This window comes from Schistocerca serialis, chromosome 4, assembly GCF_023864345.2.
Source record: "Schistocerca serialis cubense isolate TAMUIC-IGC-003099 chromosome 4, iqSchSeri2.2, whole genome shotgun sequence".
NCBI classification, from domain to species: Eukaryota; Metazoa; Arthropoda; class Insecta; order Orthoptera; family Acrididae; genus Schistocerca; species Schistocerca serialis.
Window position 1 is genome coordinate 413,177,327 of NC_064641.1, and position 25,001 is coordinate 413,202,327.

General features: G+C 39.0%; 1 protein-coding gene across 2 annotated transcripts in view; it reads left to right on the forward strand.

The window, feature by feature from the left end:
* LOC126474967 (clathrin interactor 1) overlaps window positions 1–25,001 on the forward strand; it is a 199,796-nt gene that overhangs the window by 88,918 nt on the left and 85,877 nt on the right. For both annotated transcript variants that reach the window (XM_050102492.1, XM_050102493.1), the window contains exon 9: window positions 11,865–12,022. In XM_050102492.1, coding sequence (XP_049958449.1) covers window positions 11,865–12,022 — 158 coding nt within the window. The remainder of the gene's footprint in view (window positions 1–11,864; window positions 12,023–25,001) is intronic.

Below are 25,001 nucleotides of genomic sequence, written 5' to 3' on the forward strand. Positions count from 1 at the left end.
AAAGAAGTGCATTGCAGATAATAAAAAACTACATATACAGTAAAACCCAATTTTTTGGTTCGTGCATTTTATGTGCACTTCTGTCACTTGTTGAAATTCAGAAGGTGTGGCTTGGGGGTGTTGTCCTCCCCACCCCGCTGTCGCCCCCAAAGTATTTCGTGACAGCCAGCACAAATGCATAAAAAAGTCTTCAAAAATTATCATTCGTTCAAGCACTTTTTTTGAGCTTTTTAAGAACCAGGAGGTCCTGACATTTTTATGTTTTTGAAAGCTCTTGGTTTCTTAAATCTGCCAATCGCGAACAACGGGCACTTACAGTCAGCACATGCATGTTCCACTTGTCAGCCTATACTCTGCTAGTTTTATGCCTGTGACTGTTTCATGTTTTGAGGCAAAGTTTTTTTCAGGAAGCATTTTATAGTTTAGTCCAATCTCATCAATGTTGTATAATTAATCAACATAAACTTTTTTAAAGTTTTTGAACAAACTCACTGACTTAATGATAATAATAATAATAATAATAATAATAATAATAATAATAACTAAAAGAAAAATATAGACAAAGGCTAACAAAAATACTGAAAACAGAATTGACAGCAAGAAACAAGACAAAAGCTATAAATACTTATGCTATACCAATATTGACTTACTCATTTGGAGTATTGAAATGGAGTAACACAGACCTAGAAGCACTCAGTACACTTACTCAATCACAATGCCACAACTATAGAATACATCACATACATTCAGCAACAGAAAGATTCACATTAAGCAGAAAGGAAGGAGGAAGTGGATTTATTGACATAAGAAACCTACATTATGGACAGGTAGACAATTTAAGAAAATTCTTTATAGTACAAGCAGAAACTAGCATAATACACAAAGCAATCACTCATGTAAATACATCGGCTACACCATTGCAATTTCATAACCACTTCTACAACCCTTCAGATCACATAATATCAACAGATACGAAAAAAAGTAAATTGGAAAAAGAAAACACTACATGGCAAGCACCCATATCATCTAACACAGCCACACATCGATCAAAATGCATCCAACACATGGCTAAGAAAAGGCAATTTATACAGTGAGATGGAAGGATTCATGATTGCAATACAGGATCAAACAATAAACACCAGATATTATAGCAAGCATATTATTAAAGATCCCAATACCACAACAGATAAATGCAGACTTTGCAAACAACAAATAGAAAAAGTAGGTCACATCACAAGTGGATGTACAATAATAGCAAAACACAATACACCAGAAGACATGACAATGTAGCAAAAATAATACATCAACAACTTACCATACAACATAAACTAATAAAACAACACTTTCCCACGTATAAGTATGCACCACAAAATGTACTGGAGAATGATGAATACAAATTATACTGGAACAGAACCATTATAACAGATAAAACACCACCACATAACAAACCTGACATCATACTCACCAATAAAAAGAAGAAATTAACACAACTAATCAAAATATCCATACCCAATACAACAAATATACAGAAGAAAACAGGAGAAAAAATTGAAAAATACATCCAACTGGCTGAGGAAGTCAAGAACATGTGGAATCAGGATAAAGTTGACATTATACCAATTATACTATCAACTAAAGGAGTCATACCACACAATATCCACCAGTACATCAACACAATACAGCTACATCCAAACGTATATATACAACTACAGAAATCTGTAATTATTGATACATGTTCAGTTACCCGAAAGTTCCTAAATGCAATGTAACATATACCATACAGTTAAAAGGAAGTCACGCTTGGTCAAGGTCCATGTCACTCTCCATTTTTAACCAGACATAATGTCTGAGAAAGGAAAGAAGAAATAATAATAATAATAATAATAATAATAATAATAATAATAATCAGCTAGGTTCCAGTATGCCTCAAGTATGACTTGCCTTTGCTCTTGTGGAATATTTTCATTGCACTTAAAACAACAGTTGTGATTGTACTCACGGACCTCCTTAGACGTATGATATTTCTATTTGCAGTCACGATAAGCCTTGCCAGAATTTCGTAACTTCTTGATTAGTTCTCACTTCCAGAGTCCCACTCCCTGAACTCATTTTCTTCCAGGTTGCGTCAGTGGTGGTATTGCATTGTCTCGTAAATTCTCGATAATTCCCCCAGCCACTTCAGCTTCTGGTATTTCAGCTAAAAAGGAAAACAGAAGGATAGAAAAGTGAGTTACGTTTAAAGTAAGAAGTCTGGGTTAAATTAGGCAAGTAGTCACATTAGGTTACAGTAGGGCTATGAATAAACCAAAATATGCTGGTAAAGTAAAATAAGTTTTCGTTATGAATTTTTCGTATCGAAGTCAAAATTAACCTCTCAATATTAGGGCTCAGTTTTCATCGTAATCACTTGTAGTTTCATCATCACTTCTGGGAACAAAATTGGGATCTGCATCACTATCGTGTCTGTCTTGAAATAAAGCAGCGTCTAAGAAATTCAAACGAGATTAGCCGAAGAGTTTTTAAATATTTTTTAGTCAACAAATAAACAAATATCTAGAAAGGTTACTCACCTGACTTGGATGAATCTTCATGTTGGTCATTTATATTGCAGTGAACTTCTAACCTTTGATGTTTTAAACAATTCTCTTTCAGTTTAAAAAACAATGAACTGGTTCAAAACAACAAGAAATCATAGTTCCAAATGTTTCAATAAAACCCATCAATGTGACTAAAACGTGACACTAATGCTTGTTACCCAACAACAACAATAATAACAACCGCTTCTACAGCCCTTTAGATCACATAACATCAACAGATATGAAGAAAGTAAATTGGAAAAAGAAAACACTACATGGCAAGCACCCGCATCATCTAACACACCCACACATCGATCAAGACGCATCCAACACATGGCTAAGAAAAGGCAATATATACAGTGAGACAGAAGGACTCATGATTGCAATACAGGATCAAACAATAAATACCAGATATTACAGCAAGCATATTATTAAAGATCCCAATACCACAACAGATAAATGCAGACTTTGCAAACAACAATAGAAACAGTAGATCAGATCACAAGCGGGTGTACAATACTAGCAAATACAGAATACCCCAGAAGACACGACAATGTAACAAAAATAATACATCAACAGCTTGCCTTACAACATAAACTTATAAAACAACACATTCCCACATACAAGTATACACCACAAAATGTACTAGAGAATGATGAATACAAATTATACTGGAACAGAACCATTATAACAGATAAAACAACACCACATAACAAACCTGACATCATACTCACCAATAAAAAGAAGAAATTAACACAACTAATCGAAATATCCATACCCAATACAACAAATATACAAAAGAAAACAGGAGAAAAAATTGAAAAATACATCCAACTGGCTGAGGAAGTCAAGGGCATGTGGCATCAGGATAAAGTTGACATTATACCAATTATACTATCAACTATAGGAGTCATACCACACAATATCCACCAGTACATCAATGCAATACAGCTACATCCAAACTTATATATGCAACTACAGAAATCCGTAATCATTGATACATGTTCAATTACCCGAAAGTTCCTAAATGCAATATAACATATACCGTACAGTTAAAAGGAAGTCACGCTTGATCAAGGTCCGCATCATTTTCCGTTTTTGACCAGACATAATGTCTGAGAAAAGAAAGATGATGATGATGATGATGATGATGGATCCCCGTGGAGGCCCGGGAAAAGAATAGGCCTCCGGTATGTTCTGCCAGTCGTAAAAGGCGACGAAAAGAACAAACCACTAATAGGGCTAACCCCCCTTTTAGTGTGATTAGTCGGTTCAGGACAGAACTAAAGAAGCCTCGGACAAGCGCCGTCATGGTCGGGGACGACGCTTGAACCCTATGCCCGCCCACAATGGTAACGACACTGCTAGCCAACTGGAAAATGATTTAACCCTTTTAGTGCCAAATACGATCTGATCGTGATCCAGATTTTCGGTGAAAAATGCCAGTAACGATCTGATCGTGATGCCTTTCTCATTCATTTTTTCCGCGCTTGAAGGCAAAGTTGTTAGTATTTCCTAGCGAATGAGAAAGGCATCACGATCAGATCGTTACTGGCATTTTTCGCCGAAAATCTGGATCACGATCAGATCGTATTTGGCACTAAAAGGGTTAAATCCGAATAGAGGTGTTTTGCAGGATATGCTTCCTGCAACCACCCTAGAAGGAAAACAAAGACAGAGGATGAGATGGTCAGATGAAGTTAATCGACACCTCATGTTCTGTTATTACCAAGCAACAAACCTAGGAACCAACACAACTGGATACAGATCACAAGTATACACAACATTTATTACCAGATACCCAGAATTAAAATTTTTAACAGAACAATGACTAGCTGATCAGATCCGTGTAATAATAAAAAATAACGGGATACCCCAGTCAGAATTAGAAAACATCAAACAACAAGTACAACAAATACTGGAACAAAATAATGTGCAATCAGAAGAAGAGGAAAATACAGTAATGGACTCAAACATCCCAGAGCAAACAAACAAAGAACACCACGCACCAATTAAACAATCAGAGGAAAACGAAATCTTAAGACAGCCACCAGAACAAGCACAAATAGAACACGAAGTGACACAGATGTTAGATATAGAAGAAAAATTTCAACTAACATATATAGAATACAAAGACACAAATACAGACATTAGACCATTCTTGCATAGACCACCAAATAACCCACAAGTCGAAACAACAATAAAAACTATCGACACAATCATACACAACAAAATAAATGAAAACACAACTATGGAAGAGTTACAACTACTGGTTTATATAGGAGCACTCACTACACTAAATATACACACTAGGCAGAGATCAGAACCAACCAACACACAGAAGAAACCCACAAAACCAGCATGGCAACACAGGCAACAGATCAAAATAGAAAAACTGAGAAAAGACGTCGGACAGCTAACACAATTTATAAGAAATGAAATCTCGGAAAAAAAACGAAAAAGGTTAGGTAAAATCTCACAACAAAAAGCGACAGAGCAATTAGACGAAAAGAAGCAGAAATTACAAGCATTAGCCAAACGACTCAGAAGATACAAAAAAATTGAAAATAGAAGGAAACAAAACCAAACATTCAACACAAACCAAAAGAAATTTTACCAGACAATAGATAACACACACATTAAAATAAACAATCCACCAAACATAACAAACATGGAACACTTCTGGAGCAACATATGGTCAAACCCGGTACAACATAACAGGCATGCACGGTGGATACAAGCAGAAACAGACACATACAAGATGATACCACAAATGCCTGAAGTGATAATTTTGCAACATGAGGTCACCCAAGCAATTAATTCTACTCACAATTGGAAAGCCCCTGGAAATGATAAAATAGCAAATTTCTGGTTAAAGAATTTCACCTCAACACATTCACATCTAACTAAATTATTTAACAGTTACATTGCAGACCCATACACATTCCCTGATACACTTACACACGGAATAACATATCTGAAACCTAAAGATCAAGCAGACACAGCGAACCCAGCTAAACATCGCCCCATAACATGCCTACCAACAATATACAAAATATTAACTTCAGTCATTAAACGGAAATTAATGACACATACAACACAGAACAAAATTATAAATGAAGAACAAAAAGGCTGTTGCAAAGGAGCACGAGGATGTAAAGAGCAACTGATAATAGATGCAGAGGTGACATATCAAGCTAAAACTAAACAAAGATCGCTACACTACGCGTACATTGATTACCAAAAAGCTTTTGATAGTGTACCCCATTCATGGTTACTACAAATATTGGAAATATACAAAGTAGATCCTAAATTGATACAGTTACTAAACATAGTAATGAAAAATTGGAAAACCACACTTAATATCCAAACAAATTCAAATAATATCACATCACAGCCAATACAGATTAAGTGTGGAATACACCAAGGAGACTCATTAAGTCCTTTCTGGTTCTGCCTTGCTCTGAACCCACTATCCAACATGCTAAATAATACAAATTATGGATATAATATTACTGGAACATACCCACACAAAATCACACATTTGCTATACATGGATGATCTAAAACTACTGGCAGCAACCAATCAACAACTCTACCAATTACTAAAGATAACAGAAGTATTCAGCAATGATATAAATATGGCTTTTGGAACAGACAAATGTAAGAAAAATAGCATAGTCAAGGGAAAACACACTAAACAAGAAGATTACATATTGGATAACCACAGCGACTGCATAGAAGCGATGGAAAAAACGGATGCCTATAAATATCTAGGATACAGACAAAAAATAGGAATAGATAATACAAATATTAAAGAAGAACTAAAAGAAAAATATAGGCAAAGACTAACAAAAATACTGAAAACGGAATTGACAGCAAGAAACAAGACAAAAGCTATAAATACTTATGCCATACCAATATTGACCTACTCATTTGGAGTAGTGAAATGGAGTAACACAGACCTAGAAGCACTCAGTACACTTACACGATCACAATGTCACAAATATAAAATACATCACATACACTCAGCAACAGAAAGATTCACATTAAGCAGAAAGGAAGGAGGAAGGGGATTTATCGACATAAAAAAACCTACATTATGGACAGGTAGACAATTTAAGAAAATTCTTTCTAGAACGAGCAGAAACTAGCAAAATACATAAGGCAATCACTCATATAAATACATCGGCTACACCACTGCAATTTCATAACCACTTCTACAACCCTTTAGATCACATAACATCAACAGATACGAAGAAAGTAAATTGGAAAAAGAAAACACTTCATGGCAAGCACCCGTATCATCTAACACAGCCACACATCGATCAAGACGCATCCAACACATGGCTAAGAAAAGGCAATATATACAGTGAGACAGAAGGATTCATGATTGCAATACAGGATCAAACAATAAACACCAGGTATTACAGCAAGCATATTATTAAAGATCCCAATACCACAACGGATAAATGCAGACTTTGTAAACAACAAATAGAAACAGTAGATCACATCACAAGCAGATGTACAATACTAGCAAATACAGAATACCCCAGAAGACATGACAATGTCGCAAAAATAATACATCAACAGCTTGCCTTACAACATAAACTTTTAAAACAACACGTTCCTACATACAAGTATACACCACAAAATGTACTGGAGAATGATGAATACAAATTATACTGGAACAGAACCATTATAACAGATAAAACAACGCCACATAACAAACCTGACATCATGCTCACCAATAAAAAGAAGAAATTAACACAACTAATTGAAATATCCATACCCAATACAACAAATATACAAAAGAAAACAGGAGAAAAAATTGAAAAATACATCCAACTGGCTGAGGAAGTCAAAGACATGTGGCATCAGGATAAAGTTGACATCATACCAATTATACTATCAACTACAGGAGTCATACCACACAATATCCACCAGTACATCAATGCAATACAGCTACATCCAAACATATATATACAACTACAGAAATCCGTAATTATTGATACATGTTCAATTACCCGAAAGTTCCTAAATGCAATATAACACATGCCGTACAGTTAAAAGGAAGTGACGCTTGATCAAGGTCCGCGTCACTCCATTTTTAACCGGACTTAACGTCTGAGAAAGTGAAGGAAAAAATAATAATAATAATAATAATAATAACAACAAGCAGCAGCAGCAGGAATCTTTTCACCAGAAATAGCAACTTGTGTAATTCTCACTGGTGAAGCCAACCTTTACTTCATCGCAATTTGTCTTTTCTGTTGTGGGTAATTGAGATTCTACTGTAGTAGGAGAAGCAGATACCATACTGAAATTCATTAGAAAATGTAACTCCTCCATGAAAGAAGTGACTTACATGCTATTATGACAGGGGCAGGGGGGAGGAGAGGATCCAGTGAAGAATGGGGTATTTCTTTCTGGAATCATTTTGTCAGTGCAAGGGTATTGCAGAGATTCTCAAGAGTGGTAAATGCTACAAGAGTTTCACTGGACGGAATTACCCCACCAATCTAGTTCAAAAGCAGATTCCCCAGGTCGCTTCCTGGTACTGCTGATCCCGCCAAATACATCTTGGTAGTACACCAGTTCTCACTCAGTATTATCCTGGTGATGAGTGTATTAATCAACTACTTCAACAAGACAATGACTTCCTAAAATGATACCCTGAAATGAGGTCCATTCTGTATAAGATTTTGTCCACCACACCTAAAATAGCTTTTCGTCACCCTCCCAAGGTCCGCAATATCTTTTGTCATACCCTACACTCCTTCTGCACCAACCTCCCCACAGTATGGCTCCTACCCCTATGACTGCCCCTACTGCAATACTTGTGCTATGGACCCTCCTACCACCACCTATACCATCCTTGTAACTGGTAAAACATACACTATCAAAGGGAGTGTCACCTGTTAAACAAAATGTCATATACCAGCTGTTATGTAAACAATGTTCAGTCTTTTACACCATCATGACTTCCATCAAGTTATCAGTTAGGATGAATGAGCGTAGGCAGGGGTTGCATACTGGCAACACAAAATATCCTGTTGCAGAGCATGTTCCACAACATGACAGTCATGCCCTCAATGCCCGTTTCTCCACGTGCGCCATTTGGGTTCTTCACCCAGACACCAGTTTCTCAGAAATCCACAGGTGGGAACTGGCACTACAACATATCCTTGGTTCTTGCTACCCACCTGGTCTTAATTTACATTAATTTCTTCTGTCTGAGCAGGTCTTCACAATAACTACTCCTTTCTTCACTCCGTTGTAGTTTTCTACATGTTTAATTTTCTGACCCCTCTGTTATTTGCTGTCGCCCTCCCACCTCTTATCATATGCGATGCACTTAGCTTTTCTGGTGTAGTCCCCCAACAATCAGTCTTTCCTTCTCATCCCATCCGGTATGTCTCCCCTGATTGGGGTTCTGGGTGACTTTTCTGAACTCTGCCCCTTTTCCTAAACATCTCCATACCTTTTCCTTCATCCCTCTTTCTTCGTGTTGAACCCTTCTGCCAGAAGAAGCGGTCACTGGCTCCGAAATCTTGTAGACGTAACACCTTTTTTCATATGTGTGTTCTCCTGCTGTCACTGAGTAGATTTTTTTATCCATACAGTTTCATTATATTGCTAAAAATTGATTGTTTTTGTTGTCATAAGAGCGGTGTTGTGCGTCATGGAGAAGTTCTTGAATTTCAAGAAAGTATTTTTCAGGAAGAGTTGGACAACATATTACTTGTAAGCGTAGGCTTAAAAGAGACGTATCTGCCACAGTTGCAAATGGCCTTTTTAGGGCGTTTTTGCTAACCACCTCCCACGAACATCTCATGAAATGGCGACGATGACAAAGGTGAAGAAATTACAGATAATACAGAGGCTTACTGACAGTCATTCTTCTCACATACTGAGTCTGCATAAAAAGCACTGTGGACCTTGCCGTTGGTGGGGAGGCTTGCGTGCCTCAGCGATACAGATAGCCAGGGATAGACATAGGTGCAACCACAATGGAGGAGTATCTGTTGAGAGGCCAGACAAACATGTGGTTCCTGAAGAGGGGCAGCAGCCTTTTCAGTAGCTGCAGGGGCAACAGTCTGGATGATTGACTGATCTGGCCTTGTAACACTAACCAAAACGGCCTTGCTGTGCTGGTACTGTGAATGGCTGAAAGCAAGGGGAAACTACAGCCGTAATTTTTCCCGAGGGCATGCAGCTTTACTGTATGGTTAAATGATGGTGTCCTCTTGGGTAAAATATTCCGGAGGTAAAATAGTCCCCCATTCGGATCTCCGGGCGGGGACTACTCAAGAGGATGTCGTTATCAGGAGAAAGAAAACTGGTGTTCTATGGATCGGAGCGTGGAATGTCATATCCCTTAATTGGGCAGGTAGGTTGAAAAATTTAAAAAGGGAAATGGATACGTTAAAGTTGGATATAGTGGGAATTAGTGAAGTTCGGTGGCAGGAGGAACAAGACCTCTGGTCAGGTGAATACAGGGTTAGAAATACAAAATCAAATAGGGGTAATGCAGGAGTAGGCTTAATAATGAATAAAAAAATAGGAATGCGGGTAAGCTGCTGCAAACAGCATAGTGAATGCATCATTAATCATAGCTAACACTTGGCTCAAGAATCATGAAAGAAGGTTGTATACATGGAAGAGGCCTGGAGATACTAGAAGGTTTCAGATAAATTATATAATGGTAAGACAGAGATTTAGGAACCAGGTTTTAAATTGGAAGACATTTCCAGGAGCAGATGTGGACTCTGACCACAATCTATTGGTCATGAACTGCAGATCAAAATTTACGAAACTGCAAAAAGGTGGGAATTTAAGGAGATGGGACCTGGATGAACAGACAGAACCAGAGGTTGTAGAGAGAACATTAGGGAACGACTGACAAGAATGGGGGCAAGAAATACAGTAGTAGAAGAATGGGTAGCTTTGAGAGATGAAGTAGTGAAGGCAGGCATGAAGTGCTGAATTCAGGCATTCAGTTAAGTGCACGCATGGCACATATGCAAGTGGTATTAATAAGATGGCAGTGCCACCATTATCATGGAAGATTTGGTGATGCAAAAGAGCTTCGCTAAACTCGATACGTAGGTCATGATGTATGACCAAAAGCAGAGGCGAGTGTATGCTTGTGACAATCTTCTGCAACCCATTGAAGAAGACCCCAGCCTTTCCGACAACATAATCATGGGAGACAAAACTTGGATTTTTGAATATGATCTGGAAACAAAGTGAAGAGTTTTGCGCGCAGCATACTGCAGCATCCTGTTGTCGAAAATGGCTTGAATGAGCAAATGCAGCGTGAAAGCGATTCATTTTCTTCAACACTAATGGGGCTGGGCCACTACGAATCTGTACCTGAGGGGCAGAAAATGAATGGTGCTTTTTACACACAAGTGCTAAGAGGACTGAAGAGAAGGGTCAGCCGGGTGAAAACAGCCATCATTGGGAACTGTGAATTGCATCACGACAATGCACCCAGTCACACCTACTCCAAGGTCACAGATTGTCTGAAGATAAATGGCATTGTGACAATTTCCCAAACTCCTTGCAGTCCCAACGTAGTACCAGCAGAGTATATCCTATTCCCAAAAGCGAAATCCTCCCTCAAATGGTACTCTTAAGTGCTTTCAAACACGTACCCTTAAGGACCTTCTTTAATCCGCACCTTCTGGGATCTGCCTACAAGGGAGACTTCAAATAATGGGAAAAGCTGGTGGCAAAAGTGTGTCAATGATCAAGGGCTGTAGTTTGAAGAACTTTTAGGCCTTGTAACAATATATCACATCTATTTTTCTGAAACTCTGTATAAAAAGCATATTCAAATGTGTACAGGTGTTGTATTGTTAAATAACAATTGAAGTTGAAGAGCCATTTCCATAGGTGTCTGTTTCACAATGTAGCAATTTGGACACCTTTACCTTAAGAAATATTGTCAACTTCTAATTGCCTGAACACTCCTCAACAGTTATATACTGTTTCAGAACTGAGCCCATGTGCAGTTTGTAGAATACCTTTTTTATGGTACATGCTACATATTCCTTTTGCAAGTTACACAATACCCTGTTTCTGTGCATCACAATGTGTTTCTCTCTCTCTCTCTCTCTCTCTCTCTCTCTCTCTCTCTCTCTCTCTCTGTGTGTGTGTGTGTGTGTGTGTGTGTGTGTGTGTGTGTGTGTGTGTGTGTGTGTGTGTGTTTACTAATGAACAACCCCAATAAAATGTGTAATGAAAGTTTGTTTTCTATAGTTAGGCACATCTGTTTCAGGGATAATCAGGATGATTTTGCAGATTTTGCTAGTGCATTTACTGGTACTCCTAGCAGTCAGCCTCAGACTGTGTTGCAGCAAAGTGCTCAGATACAACTATCACTCTCAAATAAATCTGCAGTGTCTCCCATAACAAACAACGCTGCGGTGATTACGGGTAAGTTGTTGTTTTTACTTGGTAAAAATATTTAACTCCAGCTCTAGTGTGTAGTGGTAGGACGAAAAGGCTGGGAAGGGCACCAGTTGTCCACATATGAACATAACATGAGATTGTGAGGGCAGTGGCATCTTCACACAGCAGTCTGATATTTATTTAGAAGGCTATGAATGTACACGCTGTCTTTATTCTTTTGGAAACTAGAAATATAATAGTGCTACAGCCTAAGTCATTTAGAATTTCAACAGGAATGGAAAAAACCTTGAACAATTTGTTTGATAATATACAGAAGGTTCTGGTTGAGAATTAAGTATAAAGATTACAACTCGCTAAAAGGCAGAAGTGCTGCATCATTGATTGGTACACAAACAAAAGGTACAGAGCTTTGCTAACTTTCGGAATGGTTTTCCTTTTTCAAGCTTGTAGGAAAACACACACACACACACACACACACACACACACACACACACACAGTATTGGAAAGGAGTGGGGAGATAGCGAGTTACCTTAGGTTTAGGCCAGGGAGGTTATGGGGGCAAAGGATTTGCTGTAAGAATAGTTCCCATTTGTGCAGCTCAGAAAAGCTGGTGATGGTAATGAGGATCCAGATATCATGGGTTGTGAAGCAACCATTGAAATCTCCCATATTGTGCTCTGCTGCATGCTGTGCCACTAGATGGTCCACCTTGTTTTTAGCAGCAGTTTGGCAGTGGCCATTCAATCTAGTTTACAGCTGGTTGGTCATCATACCAATCACAAATGCTGTGCAGCAGTTGCAACAGAGCTGGTATATAATGTGGCTGCTTTCACAAGTGGTCCAGCCTCTGATGGGGTAGGATAAGCCTGTGACAGGACTGGAGTAAATGGTGCTGGGTGGGTGGATTGGGCAGGTCTTGTGTCTGGGTCTTCCACAAGTGTATGATCCCTGTGGTTGGTGGTTGGGAGTGGGAGTGTCATAGGGATGGACTACGATATTTTAGAGGTTGGGTGGGTGGTAGAACACCACTTTGGGAGGGGATGGAAGTATCTACGGTGGGATGTACCTCATTTCAGGGCATATTGATAGATAGTGAAAGCCCTGATCAAGGATGTGGTTCAGTAGTTCCAGTCCAATGTGATATTGGGTGGCAAAGGGGGTGCTTCTTTGTGGTTGGTTCTTGGGATGGATGTGAAGATCAGGTGTGTATGGGGATATGGCACAGGAGAGCTGTTTGTGTATTAGTCAAACCCACCAATCACCAACAGTACCCACACTTTGGCAGCTGCCGTCCCTTCCACACCAAAAAAGTCCCTACCATACAGTCTGGCCACCTGGGGCAGACGCATCTGCAGTGATGCCAAAAACTAGGTGGACACTCCAGTGGCATAACATGCAGCAGAACATAACGTAAGAGATTTCAATGGCTGCCTCACAATCCATGATAGCTGGATCCTTCCCACAACCACCAACTTTTCTGAGCTGCGCAGATGGGAGCTATTCTTCCAGCAAATCCTATGCCCCCATAACCTCCCTGGCCTAAATCTAAGGTACTCGCTGTCCCCCCACCCCCTCCCAATACTGTGTGTGTGTGTGTGTGTGTGTGTGTGTGTGTGTGTGTGTGTACACACACCATCCCATCCCCTATCTTAGTACCACCATCCAATTCATGTCAGCTACTTGTGTGCAGCTATATCATGCCATAGCCTATGAAATGACATGCCCAGCCATCTGCCACATGCCCCCTACCTGCACCCCTAGCAAGCCTACAGATAGCTCCGCACTCTCCCATGCTTGTCCCTAACCTCCTCCCTACCTTCCGCGCCTCTAACCATCATCTCACCCTACACCCTCACCTCATCCAAGTACATTCACTGTGGTCCAGGAAAGAACTGGCCATTAACTCAGCACAATGTAGGGAAAGAGCATGTGCACGTGTGTGTGTGTGTGTGTGTGTGTGTGTGTGTGTGTGTTCATGTCCATGGTTTTTCCTACAAGCTTGAAAATGGAAGTTCATTCTGACAGCTAGCATAAAGCTCTGTACCTTTTGTTTGTATACCTATCAATCATGTAGAACAATTTGTTTGAACATTCAAGAAAAAACTGTCCTTCACATACTTTACTGGTTGCTCTGGTACCAGTCATACATGTGATGGCCACAGGTGGCTAGGCTGTTAGGGAGAGACTTGTAGGTAACTGGTGGCAGGTGTCAAAGTGGAGATATTGCTGGTTGTTGGGATATTTGATATTGGCGGAGGTTGTGATGTTTCCATCTCTGTGGTTATCAGCATCAAGGAAGGTGGCTTGTTGGATTGAGTAGTACCAGTTGAAGTGAACGTCAGCACCTTGTTGTGGTTCTGGAGGAATGTGGATAGGATATCCTTACCCTTGGTACAGATCATGAAGATACCGTCAATGAATCTGAACCAGGTATTATAGGTTTGGGATTCCGGGTGGTTAAGGAGGATTCCTCTAGATGGCTCATGAATAGGTTGGCATAGAACGGTGCCATGTGGACGTGCATTGCTGTAGCAAATGTTTGTTTGTAAGCAATGCTTTCAAAGGAGAAGTAATTATGGGTGAGGATACAGTTGGTCATGGCGACTATGAGGATGGGTGTTCGGGATGTCAGTATAAAGGGAGCTGACATCAGTAGTGATGAGCAGGGCACCAGGTGCTAAAGGAACAGGAACAGTGGAGAGTCTGACATCAGTAGTGATGAGCAGGGTACAAGGTGCTAAAGGAACAGGAACAGTGGAGAGTCAGTGGAGGGGATAGTTGGTTTCTTAATATGGGATGGTAGGTTGTGGGTAAATAGACAGTAGGTGTTGTAGCACAAGAGCAGAGTGTCTCTCAGTGGGGGCACCATAACTGGTCACAATGGGACTTCTTGGGTAGTTAGGGAGCATGTAGAAGATAGGAGTGCGCTGAGTGGCGGGGGAGGGGATGGGGGTGTGTGAAAGAAAAAAGAAAGAATGAGAGAGGGGGGGAACGGGGTTAGGTAGGTTTTGGGTTGGGCGTAAGGATTTTAACAGAGAATCTTATTAGATTCCTTCCATGGGTTCACTTGGCGGGGTTTGTAAGTGGAAGAATCTGACAGCTGGCAGAGTCTGTCCAGGCAATCCCTGCGAATAAAAACCACAGTGGTGGAGCCTTTGTCAGCAGGTAAGATTATAAGGCGGGGATCAGTTTTCAGGTGGTGGATTGCAGTTCTTTCAGCAAATGTTGTGGTTAGCTTTCATGTTGAGGGCTTTTCTTTTGGGAATGATGAAGCAAGCTTGAGTTTCAGAAATTTTGGATTGTTAGTAGGGGGTGATTTTTTTTTTGTGTGTGTGTGGGGGGGGGGGGGGGGGGGGGTGGCAGTGGGGGTGGAGCACGGTTTGGATGGGGGAGTGAACATCATCAGGCAGGGTTCAGCATTGGCTTTAATACTCTCAAGATGCCAAGTCACACAAGATAGTAATAGTGCAACAATAACACTGCAGTAAGTAATATGAACCATGTTCAGAAAGTAAGAGTATTTGATTTTTCTATTCCTTCTAGCCAAGGTGTACTTAAAAAAAAAACTGCAGTATATTTTTGATATACTAGTTGACGGTTTGTCACTTAATCACTATCCCATTCAGCACATGCAGTTAGCTGCGGCACAAGTTCCTTTATGCTCTCCTCAAAGAACTCTCTCTCAGCCTATTTCCCCCACTTTATAATCTCCTTCTGTGCCTACTCGTCAGTTGGAAACTTAATTCTACTCTTGTATGCTTTCAGAATAGTGAAAAATCAGGGGAAAACAAGGGGTGGTTCAAAACATCCCAACCAAATGAGTCCAAGAGCAGCTTGGTGGCTAAGGCTGTTTGAATATGGGTGTTGTGCAGCAGGCACACCCCTCTCGTCTTCTCGAGACAGAAATTAAACCAAAATAATACCCTTTTGATTCTAAAACACTGAGGCCATGACTTTACCTAAAATTGGTATTTTGAATTGTTTGGCAAATGGAGAATTGGTGTGGTGTCCTTCCCCAACCCCCCCCCCCCCCCCCCCTCCTCCCCATCAGGCAAGTAATGAGCCAGTCAGGTTTCATCACCAGTCGCAATAGAGCTCAGAAAATCCTCGCCTTCCAATTCAAGTTGGTGAAGAAACTCGTGGGCACAACTGACTTGATTTTTCTTGGGCTGCCCTGTAAGCTGTTTTGGGACCCATCTTGCGCAGTTTCCGATATCCCAGTGTTCAGTGTTTCTGTGAGTGCTTTGTATAAGGGAGCTCTGAAGAGTTATGGAAACATTGCAAAAAATTCATCCGTGGTGAGTGCAATCTTTGATCCCTCATAAACACACTCATTGTGTACATAAAACTTCAGTGTAAACCTTAAAAAAAAACTTCAGTAGATGTTATTCCTTGTGCAAGTAGGAATTGGGTCACAGGATGTGGCTCGCACTTGGCAGGATTTCTTACGAACATCTTTCACGCAACTGGACAATACAGCATGAGTTTATGTAATGCCATGTTCCTGCGATACTTGCTCTGGTCAGGGGATCCCCTACTACCCCTCAGTGTTGTCAATCCTCAAAAAATCACATCTTGTTATGGTCACAATACACTTACTTTCTGAACATGCCTTGTACACTTTGAGTTGCACATTAAAGATTATTTTTTATTTACCACTTTAGAGTAAAACTCATATTGCCACAGAGGATTACACATACAAGTAGTATGGTTACAACTTAGATATTATTTAATAAGGAAATGATTGATAGGAAATTCCAGTTCTGTGTACAAAATGAAAACTTCACATAAAAGGTGTTTATTTATGATTGAAAGGATTTTTCATGAAGTAGTATGGAGTGTCAAACAGGTATTTCTTTTTTAAACAAAGCTTATTGTTCCTCTGATATTATTAGATAATGAATTGAATATTTTAGCATGAACGTACTTGACTGTCTTTGAACAAGTGTCATATGCTTTGACTAAGCGTGGAGACTGCAGATTGTCTTTCCTTCATAATAAAGACTATCAGGGGCTGTACTTACTCAGATGTTGTTGTACTTATATACAGTTGTTTGAATAGAACACAGCATGAAGTGTGTGGGGATACCCTACACACAATATGAACTACTTTCTGCAGTGTGAAGATAGGCAGTTTCCATAATATTATGCCTGTAATACATTATAAATGTACTGCCATCACCAAAACCACTCTCTGAGAAAATGTTGTGTGGCGAACATGTTTTGTCTGCCATCTATGTTGACATAAAGAAATTATGAGGAGTACACTTGTTTTAGTAAATGGTCAGTATGTGCAATAACTATGCTATTTGGGTAATAGTTGTGTGCATGGAAGTGAATGAAAGTAATCTTCATAACAAACGTAAGATTCACTCAAGGAAATTAGAAAAGTGTGAAAGACAATTGCTGGCCATTACTTTTCTTCGGGATATGAGATAATAGTGCTGATAGGCACATATAAAAGTACATGGCACTATTCTATTTTTTTGAGTTATTATTTCCTTCCTCGGGGAGGAGAAAAGGATGGCTTGGGGAAAGTGAGAAAGAAGGTACATATTACTCAAACTCCAGGACGAAAGAAATGTATCTATTTTGTGGACGAGGGGTGGAAATACAATTCAAATAAGACTAAAAAAATGTGTAATCAGTAAATTAAAGAGAAAACACTACAATTTGACTATGCATGTTTGAGCTTTATGATGGATGCTAAACTTGGCAGTTTCCCCACAGTGTCTCATTCTTTCACTCTCTGTTGAGTTGCAGCAGTGAATGAAAATATCAGTGCATTTTTGAAACATCTGAATCTTCAAAATATCTGAGTTTTGTGATCAGCTTTGTGTGTTCACCTGAACAAAAATGCTTCTGTGACATGTGATAAATTGAATATAGATTTCAGTGATTTTTCTATTTGGAGGAGAAGGTGTGCCTGTTATGGGCTTAACAATTACAACAGTCAATACTGAGACACCTACCAATCTCCGTGAGCTACATCTCACTAGCAGACAACTTCTATGCATTTTGCAAATAGAAACTGGTAGAAGTCCTCACACAATTTCAAAGGAACATTTGCATATGTCTAATGATGCATTGTGGCAAAATACCGTCACTGCTGATAAAATGAGGGTCCATTGTTATGACCTAGAAATGAAATGGAGTAGCATGGAGTCGGTGTAACATGGTCAACCACCCCCATAAAGTATGTATACTGAAGGCAGCGAATAAGGTAATTGTTATAACATCATTCTATTACAAAGACATCCTGTACGCTGATCCTGTTGAAAAAGGTTCTATGGGCAGGTCTTGAGCCATCTAATGATCACATTCAAAAGAAGAGTAAATAATTTGTTTAATAATGGAACCTTCATTGGAATAATGCTAGTGTTCATCTGAAACAGACTGTGATAGAAATTTTGACCAGAAAAGGCATCTCTGTGATACCCCATCCACCTTACAGTCAAAATTTGACATTATTACACTTTTTCCTTCACTGCAGTGCCAAAATGGACCTCAAGGAAAGTTGTTTTGACACACACAAGTTCTAGATACATGGCAAAGAAAGGCCTTCACCATGTTTTGCAGGAGTGCCATGGGACTGGGACAAGCACATCATTTGGGTGAAGGTCACGGTTAAAGCAGGCTCAAACATGGTAATTGGATGTTTCTATTGGCCCGCTGGCTCAGGAGCTGTTGTGGCAGAACACCTGAAGGAAAATTTGGAAAATATTTCAAGTAGATTTTCTGACCATGTTATAGTTTCAGGGGCGATTTTAATTTACCAGATATAGACTGGGAGACTAAAAACATTTATAATGGCTGGCAGGGACAAAGAGCCCAGTGAAATTTTTTTTAAGTCCATTATCTGAAAACTACCTTGAGCAGTTAAACAGAGAACAGACTTATGGTGATAACATATTAGACCTTCTGGTGACAAATAGACCCATACTATTTGAAACAGTTAACACAGAACAGGGAATCAGCAATCATAAAGCGGTTACAGCATTCGTGATTTCAGCCATAAATAGAAATAATAAAAAAGGTAGGAAGATTTTTCTGTTTAGCAAAAGTGACAAAAAGCAGATTTCAGAGTACTTGACGGCTCAACACAAAAGTTTTATGTCAATTACAGATAGTGTTGAGGATCAGTGGACAAAGTTCAAAACCATCATACAATATGCATTAGATAAGTATGTGCCAAGCAAGCTCGTAAGAGATGGAAAAGAGCCACTGTGGTACAACAACTGAGTTAGAAAACTGCTATGGAAGCAAAGGGAACTTCACAGCAAACATAAACGTAGCCAAAGCCTTGCAGACAAACAAAAATTACATGAAGCAAAATGTAGTGTGAGGAGGGCTATGCGAGAGGCGTTCAACGAATTCAAAAGTAAAGTTCGATGTACTGACTTGGCAGAAAATCCTAAGAAATTTTGGTCTTATGTCAAAGCGGTAGGCGGATCAAAACAAATTGTCCAGACACTTTGTGACCAAAATGGTACTGAAACAGAGGGTGACAAACTAAGGGCCGAAATACTAAATGTCTTTTTTCCAAAGCTGTTTCACAGAGCAAGACTGCACTGTAGTTCCTTCTCTAGATCGTTGCACAGATGATTAAATGGTAGATATCAAAAGATGACAGAGAAATAGAAAAACAATTAAAATTGCTCAAAAGAGGAAAGGCCACTGGGCCTGATGGGATACCACTTCAATTTTACACAGAGTACGTGAAGGAACTAGCCCCCCTTAAAGTGGTGTACCGTAGGTCTCTAGAAGAGTGTAGCGTTCGAAAAGATTGGAAAAGGGTACAGGTAATCCCCATTTTCAAGAAGGGACGTCGAACAGATGTGCAGAACTATAGACCTATATCTCTAACCTCGATCAGTTGTAGAATTTTGGAACAGGTATTATGTTACAGTATATGACTTTTCTGGAGACTAGAAATCTACTCTGTAGGAATCAGCAGGGGTCTTGAAAAAGATGATCGTGTGAAACTCAGCTCGCGCTATTCGTCCACGAGCCTCAGAGGACCATAGACGCGGGTTCCCAGGTAGATGTGTGTTTCTTGACTTCTGCAAGGCATTTGATACAGTTCCCCACAGTCGTTTAATGAACAAAGTAAGAGCATATCAATTGTGTGATTGGATTGAAGAGTTCCTAGATAACAGAACGCAGCATGTCATTCTCAATGGAGAGAAGTCTTCCGAAGTAAGAGTGATTTCAGGTGTGTTACAGGGGAGTGTTGTAGGACCGTTGCTATTCACAATATATATAAATGACCTAGTGAATAACATCGGAAGTTCACTGGGGCTTTTTACAGATGATGCTGTAGTATATCAAGAGGTTGTAACAATGGAAAATTGTACTGAAATGTAGGAGGATCTGCACTGAATTGACATATGGTGAAGGGAATGGCAGTTGAATCTCAATGTAGAAAAGTGTAATGTGCTGTGAATACATAGAAAGATGCTTTATTATTTAGCTACAATATAGCAGGTCAGCAACTGAAAGCAGTTAATTCCATAAATTATCTGGGAGTAGGTATTAGGAGTGATTTAAAATGGAATGACAATATAAAATTAATCGTCAGTAAAGCAGACGCCAGACTGAGATTCATTGGAAGAATCCTAAGGAAATGCAGTCCTAAAACAAAGGAAGTAGGTTGCAGTACACTTGTTCGCTCACTGCTTGAATACTGCTCACCGGTGTATCAGTGTGGGATCTTTACCAGATAGTGTTGATAGAAGAGATAGAGAAGATCCAACGGAGAGCAGCGTTCTTCATTACAGGATCGTTTAGTAATTGTGAAAGCATTACGGAGATGATAGGTAAACTGCAGTGAAAGACTCTGCAGGAGAGACGCTCAGTAGCTCGGTACGGGCTTTTGCATAAAAAGGGGGATACGTCGGATGTCAACAACTACCGCCCAATCTATCTTCTGACAGCTCTATCAAAAATTTTTGAGAAAGTAATGTATTCCAGAGTAGCCTCCCATATTTGTAAAAATAAAGTACTAACAAAATGTCAGTTTGGTTTTCAGAAAGGCTTTTCAACAGAAAATGCTATATACGCTTTCACTGATCAAATATTAAATACTCTGAATAAGGGGACATCACCCATTTGTATTTTTTGTGATCTCTCAAAGGCCTTTGATTGTGTAAATCATGGAATTCTTTTAGATAAGCTAAATCATTATGGTTTGAGTGAGACAGTGCACAAATGGTTTAATTCATACTTAACTGGAAGAATGCAGAAAGTTGAAATAAGTGGTTCGTGTAAAGTTAAAACAACAGCTGAGTACTCAAACTGCGGGGCTATCAAGTACGGGGTCCCACAGGGTTCGGTCTTGGGTTCTTTACTGTTCTTGATATACATTAATGACTTACCATTCCACATTGATGAAGATGCAAAGTTACTTCTTTTTGCTGATGATACAAGCATAGTAATAACATCCAAAAACCAAGAACTAAGTGATGTAATTGTAAATGATGTTTTTCACAAAATTATTAAGTGGTTCTCAACAAACGGACTCTCTTTAAATTTTGATAAAACACAGTATATACAGTTCCGTACAGTAAATGGCACAACTCCAGTAATAAATATAGACTTTGAACGGAAGTCTGTAGCTGTGGTAGAATTTTCAAAATTTTTAGGTTTGTCCATTGATGAGAGGTAAAACTGGTCTGCTGAAACGTCTGAGTTCAGCTATGTATGCTATTAGGGTTATTGCAAATTTTGGTGATAAGAATCTCAGTAAATTAGCTTACTATGCCTACTTTCATTCACTGCTTTCGTATGACATCATATTCTGGGGTAATTCATCATTGAGTAGAAAAGTATTTATTGCTCAAAAAGTGTAATCAGAATAATTGCTGGAGCCCACCCACGGTCATCCTGCAGACATCTATTTAAGGATCTAGGGATCCTCACAGTAACCTCACAGTATATGTATTCACTTATGAAATTTGTTGTTAATAATCCAACCCAGTTCAAAAGTATAGCAGTGTGCATAACTATAACACCAGGAGAGAGGATGATCTTCACTATGCAGGGCTAAATCTGACTTTGGCACAGAAAGGGGTAAATTATGCTGCCACAAAAGTCTTTGGTCACCTACCAAACAGAATCAAAAGCCTGACAGATAGCCAACTAACATTTAAAAATAAATTAAAAGAATTTCTAGATGACAGCTCCTTCTACTCATTGGCTGATTTTTAGATATAAATTAATGGGGAGATGGAACAACAACAACAACAACAACAACAACTTAAACATTAGTGTCATGCAAAATTTTGCGTAATGTTATATCTTGTACAGACATCTTTTATTAACCTGACACGTTCCACATCATTACGAAGTGTCGTATTCATGATCTATGGAACAAGCATTGATCTAATCTAATCTAATCTAATCTAATCTTGAAGTTTCAAGAACATAACTTCACCGAGGAGACAAATAGTATATTGCTCTCTCCTACGTATATCTCGCGAAGAGATGCTGAGGATAAAATCAGAGAGATTAGAGCCCACACAGAGGCATACTGACAATCTTTCTTTCCACGAACAATACGAGACTGGAATAGAAGGGAGAACCGATAGAGGTACTCAAGGTACCCTCCACCACACACTGTCGGCTGGCTCGCGGAGTATGAATGTAGATGTAGACATTGAGTAGGAGTACTACTCAGTCATGTTATTTTGCACTTGGCCTCTCCTGGCCATTGTCAGAAGCAGACGGTAATGTTACAGTAAACAAGAATGACGTTGACTAAGGAAAATGCATCACACTGAGTGAATGCTGTTAGGAAAGTTGTGCATATACTATCAGGTGACTCATTTTGGTCTCGTGAAATATCATAATAAAAACTTACAATAAGCCAACCGAAGTGTCCTAACTCCCATGTGCGATAATATTGTCGTCGACTAATATGTTGAAGGTGACAAAAATTGGAATTTTAAACTTCTGAAATAAAGCTTTTAGAAAAGCAGTGCCAGTCTTGCTGAACATTCTTTGTACATTAGATGTGGTAGCAAGAAATATATATGACCTCTTTAAGCATGTCAACTTTGAAACCAGTATTAGTGATGTGAAGCGGTTGAAACAACAATGATTACCAAAGTACAAAAGGGCAGCTGAAACAAATCAAGGTTTACATGGTCAGCAAATTGGACAAACAGACTGTGTCATACCTCAGTGAGAAACCTTTCAAACATTTACTTCTGGGCACAATCACATGGAACTGTTGCTGAAGTTTGAAAGAGCAGTATATCAAGCACTGGATGTAGGTATGTATTTAGTAGAACAGTTTATGATGGGAGAGACGTTGCATGATGTGCAGTTTGTATTAAAGGAACATCAACTACTGCATAGTAAGTGTAAAGCAAAGAGTAGGGCTAGGACAGCGAGATGGTGAATGCAAAATGTTTAGCTGTCAGAAGAGCAGTGTGTGAAGCCTTCGAAAGCTGCAGTAGCTGAACATGATCAAATAATCTCTTTAAAAAAATCTATAGAAATTCTAGTCATATGTGGAGGCTGTAAGAGGCTCCAAAGCTCGTGTCCAGATGTGTAGATAACAGAGGCATCAGAATTGAATGTAGCAACACAACAACAACAGAAATGATTAAATCTGTTTTAATTTTTCTTTACAAAGGAAGATAAGAAGTACTGTCGCTATTTACTTACTGCACAACTGCAAAGATCAGTGATATAAATATTAGTGTTGTGTCAGTGCATTGAGAAACAGCTGAAATTCTCAAAATTCAACAAAACACAAAAGAGCCTGATAGCATCTGTTTTAGAATTTATATAGAATTTGTGGCTTAGGAGCTCCCTATTTTCTGAGCATAATATATCAAAGATCAATCCACAAAACCACCCACCCAGTCTCACTAATGTCAATCTGATGTAGTATCATAGAACATATTCTGAGCTCAAACATAATGAGGTATCTTGAGCAAAATGACCTCTTCCGTGCTAAAAGCATTGATTTTGAAAACATAAAAATCCCATTTTCCTCGAGATTTCGCTGTCAGGTGGATTCAGCATTCCATGACTTCTGAAAAATACATTGATATAAATATGACTTTGTTGCATACAAAGGTTTTACTAGAAAAAAGTACAATCTTATCAGGCAAAATTTGTGACTGAATTGAGCACTTATTGTTATGGAGGACACAGAATGTTATCTTGAATGGAGAGTCACCAAGAGATGGAGATGTAACTTCTGGTGTGTCCTAGGAACGTGTGGGATCTTTGCCGTTCATGTTGCATATTAGTGATCTGGCAGACAATAGTAAACTCAGACTTTTTGCTGCTGATTCAGTTGTCTGAAATGAACTAGTGCCTGTAACAAAAAAAAAAAACAAAAAACAAGAAACAAAAAAAAAAAAAGTTGCACTAATGTTCAGTCAGAGCTTGATAGGATTTCAAAGTGGTGCAAAGACTGGCAAATTGCTTTAAATGTACAGAAAAGTAAAATTGTGCACTTCACAAAAACATAAAAGTAGTACCCATGACTACAATCTTTGCGTCACAATTGTATTCGCTCAATTTGTACAAATGGCTGTATTTAACAATTTGTGGTGATACATAATGGAATAATCGCATAGACTCAGTCACAGATGAAGCAGATGGCAGACTGTTTAGTTTGTAGCATCAAAAGGCAGTTAGTCTATAAAGAAAATTACTTATAAAACATTTGTGCCACCCATCATAATATATTGCTCAAGTGTGCAAGATCCATACCGGATAATTGTAACAGGCCATACTGAATTTATTCAAAGAAGTGAAGCATGAATAGTGACAGTTATGTTTGATCCATGAGAAAGTAATAGAAATGCTGAAAAATCTCAACTGGCAGACTCTTTTAAGACACACACAAACTATGCTCTGAAAGCATACTTAAAAAATTTCAAGAACCAGTCATGAGTGCAGAATCTGGAATAGAGACACAGTAAGGTTAACTACAACTAGAACAGTGACTATGATGGCCTGTTAAAAAAATATTGCTCT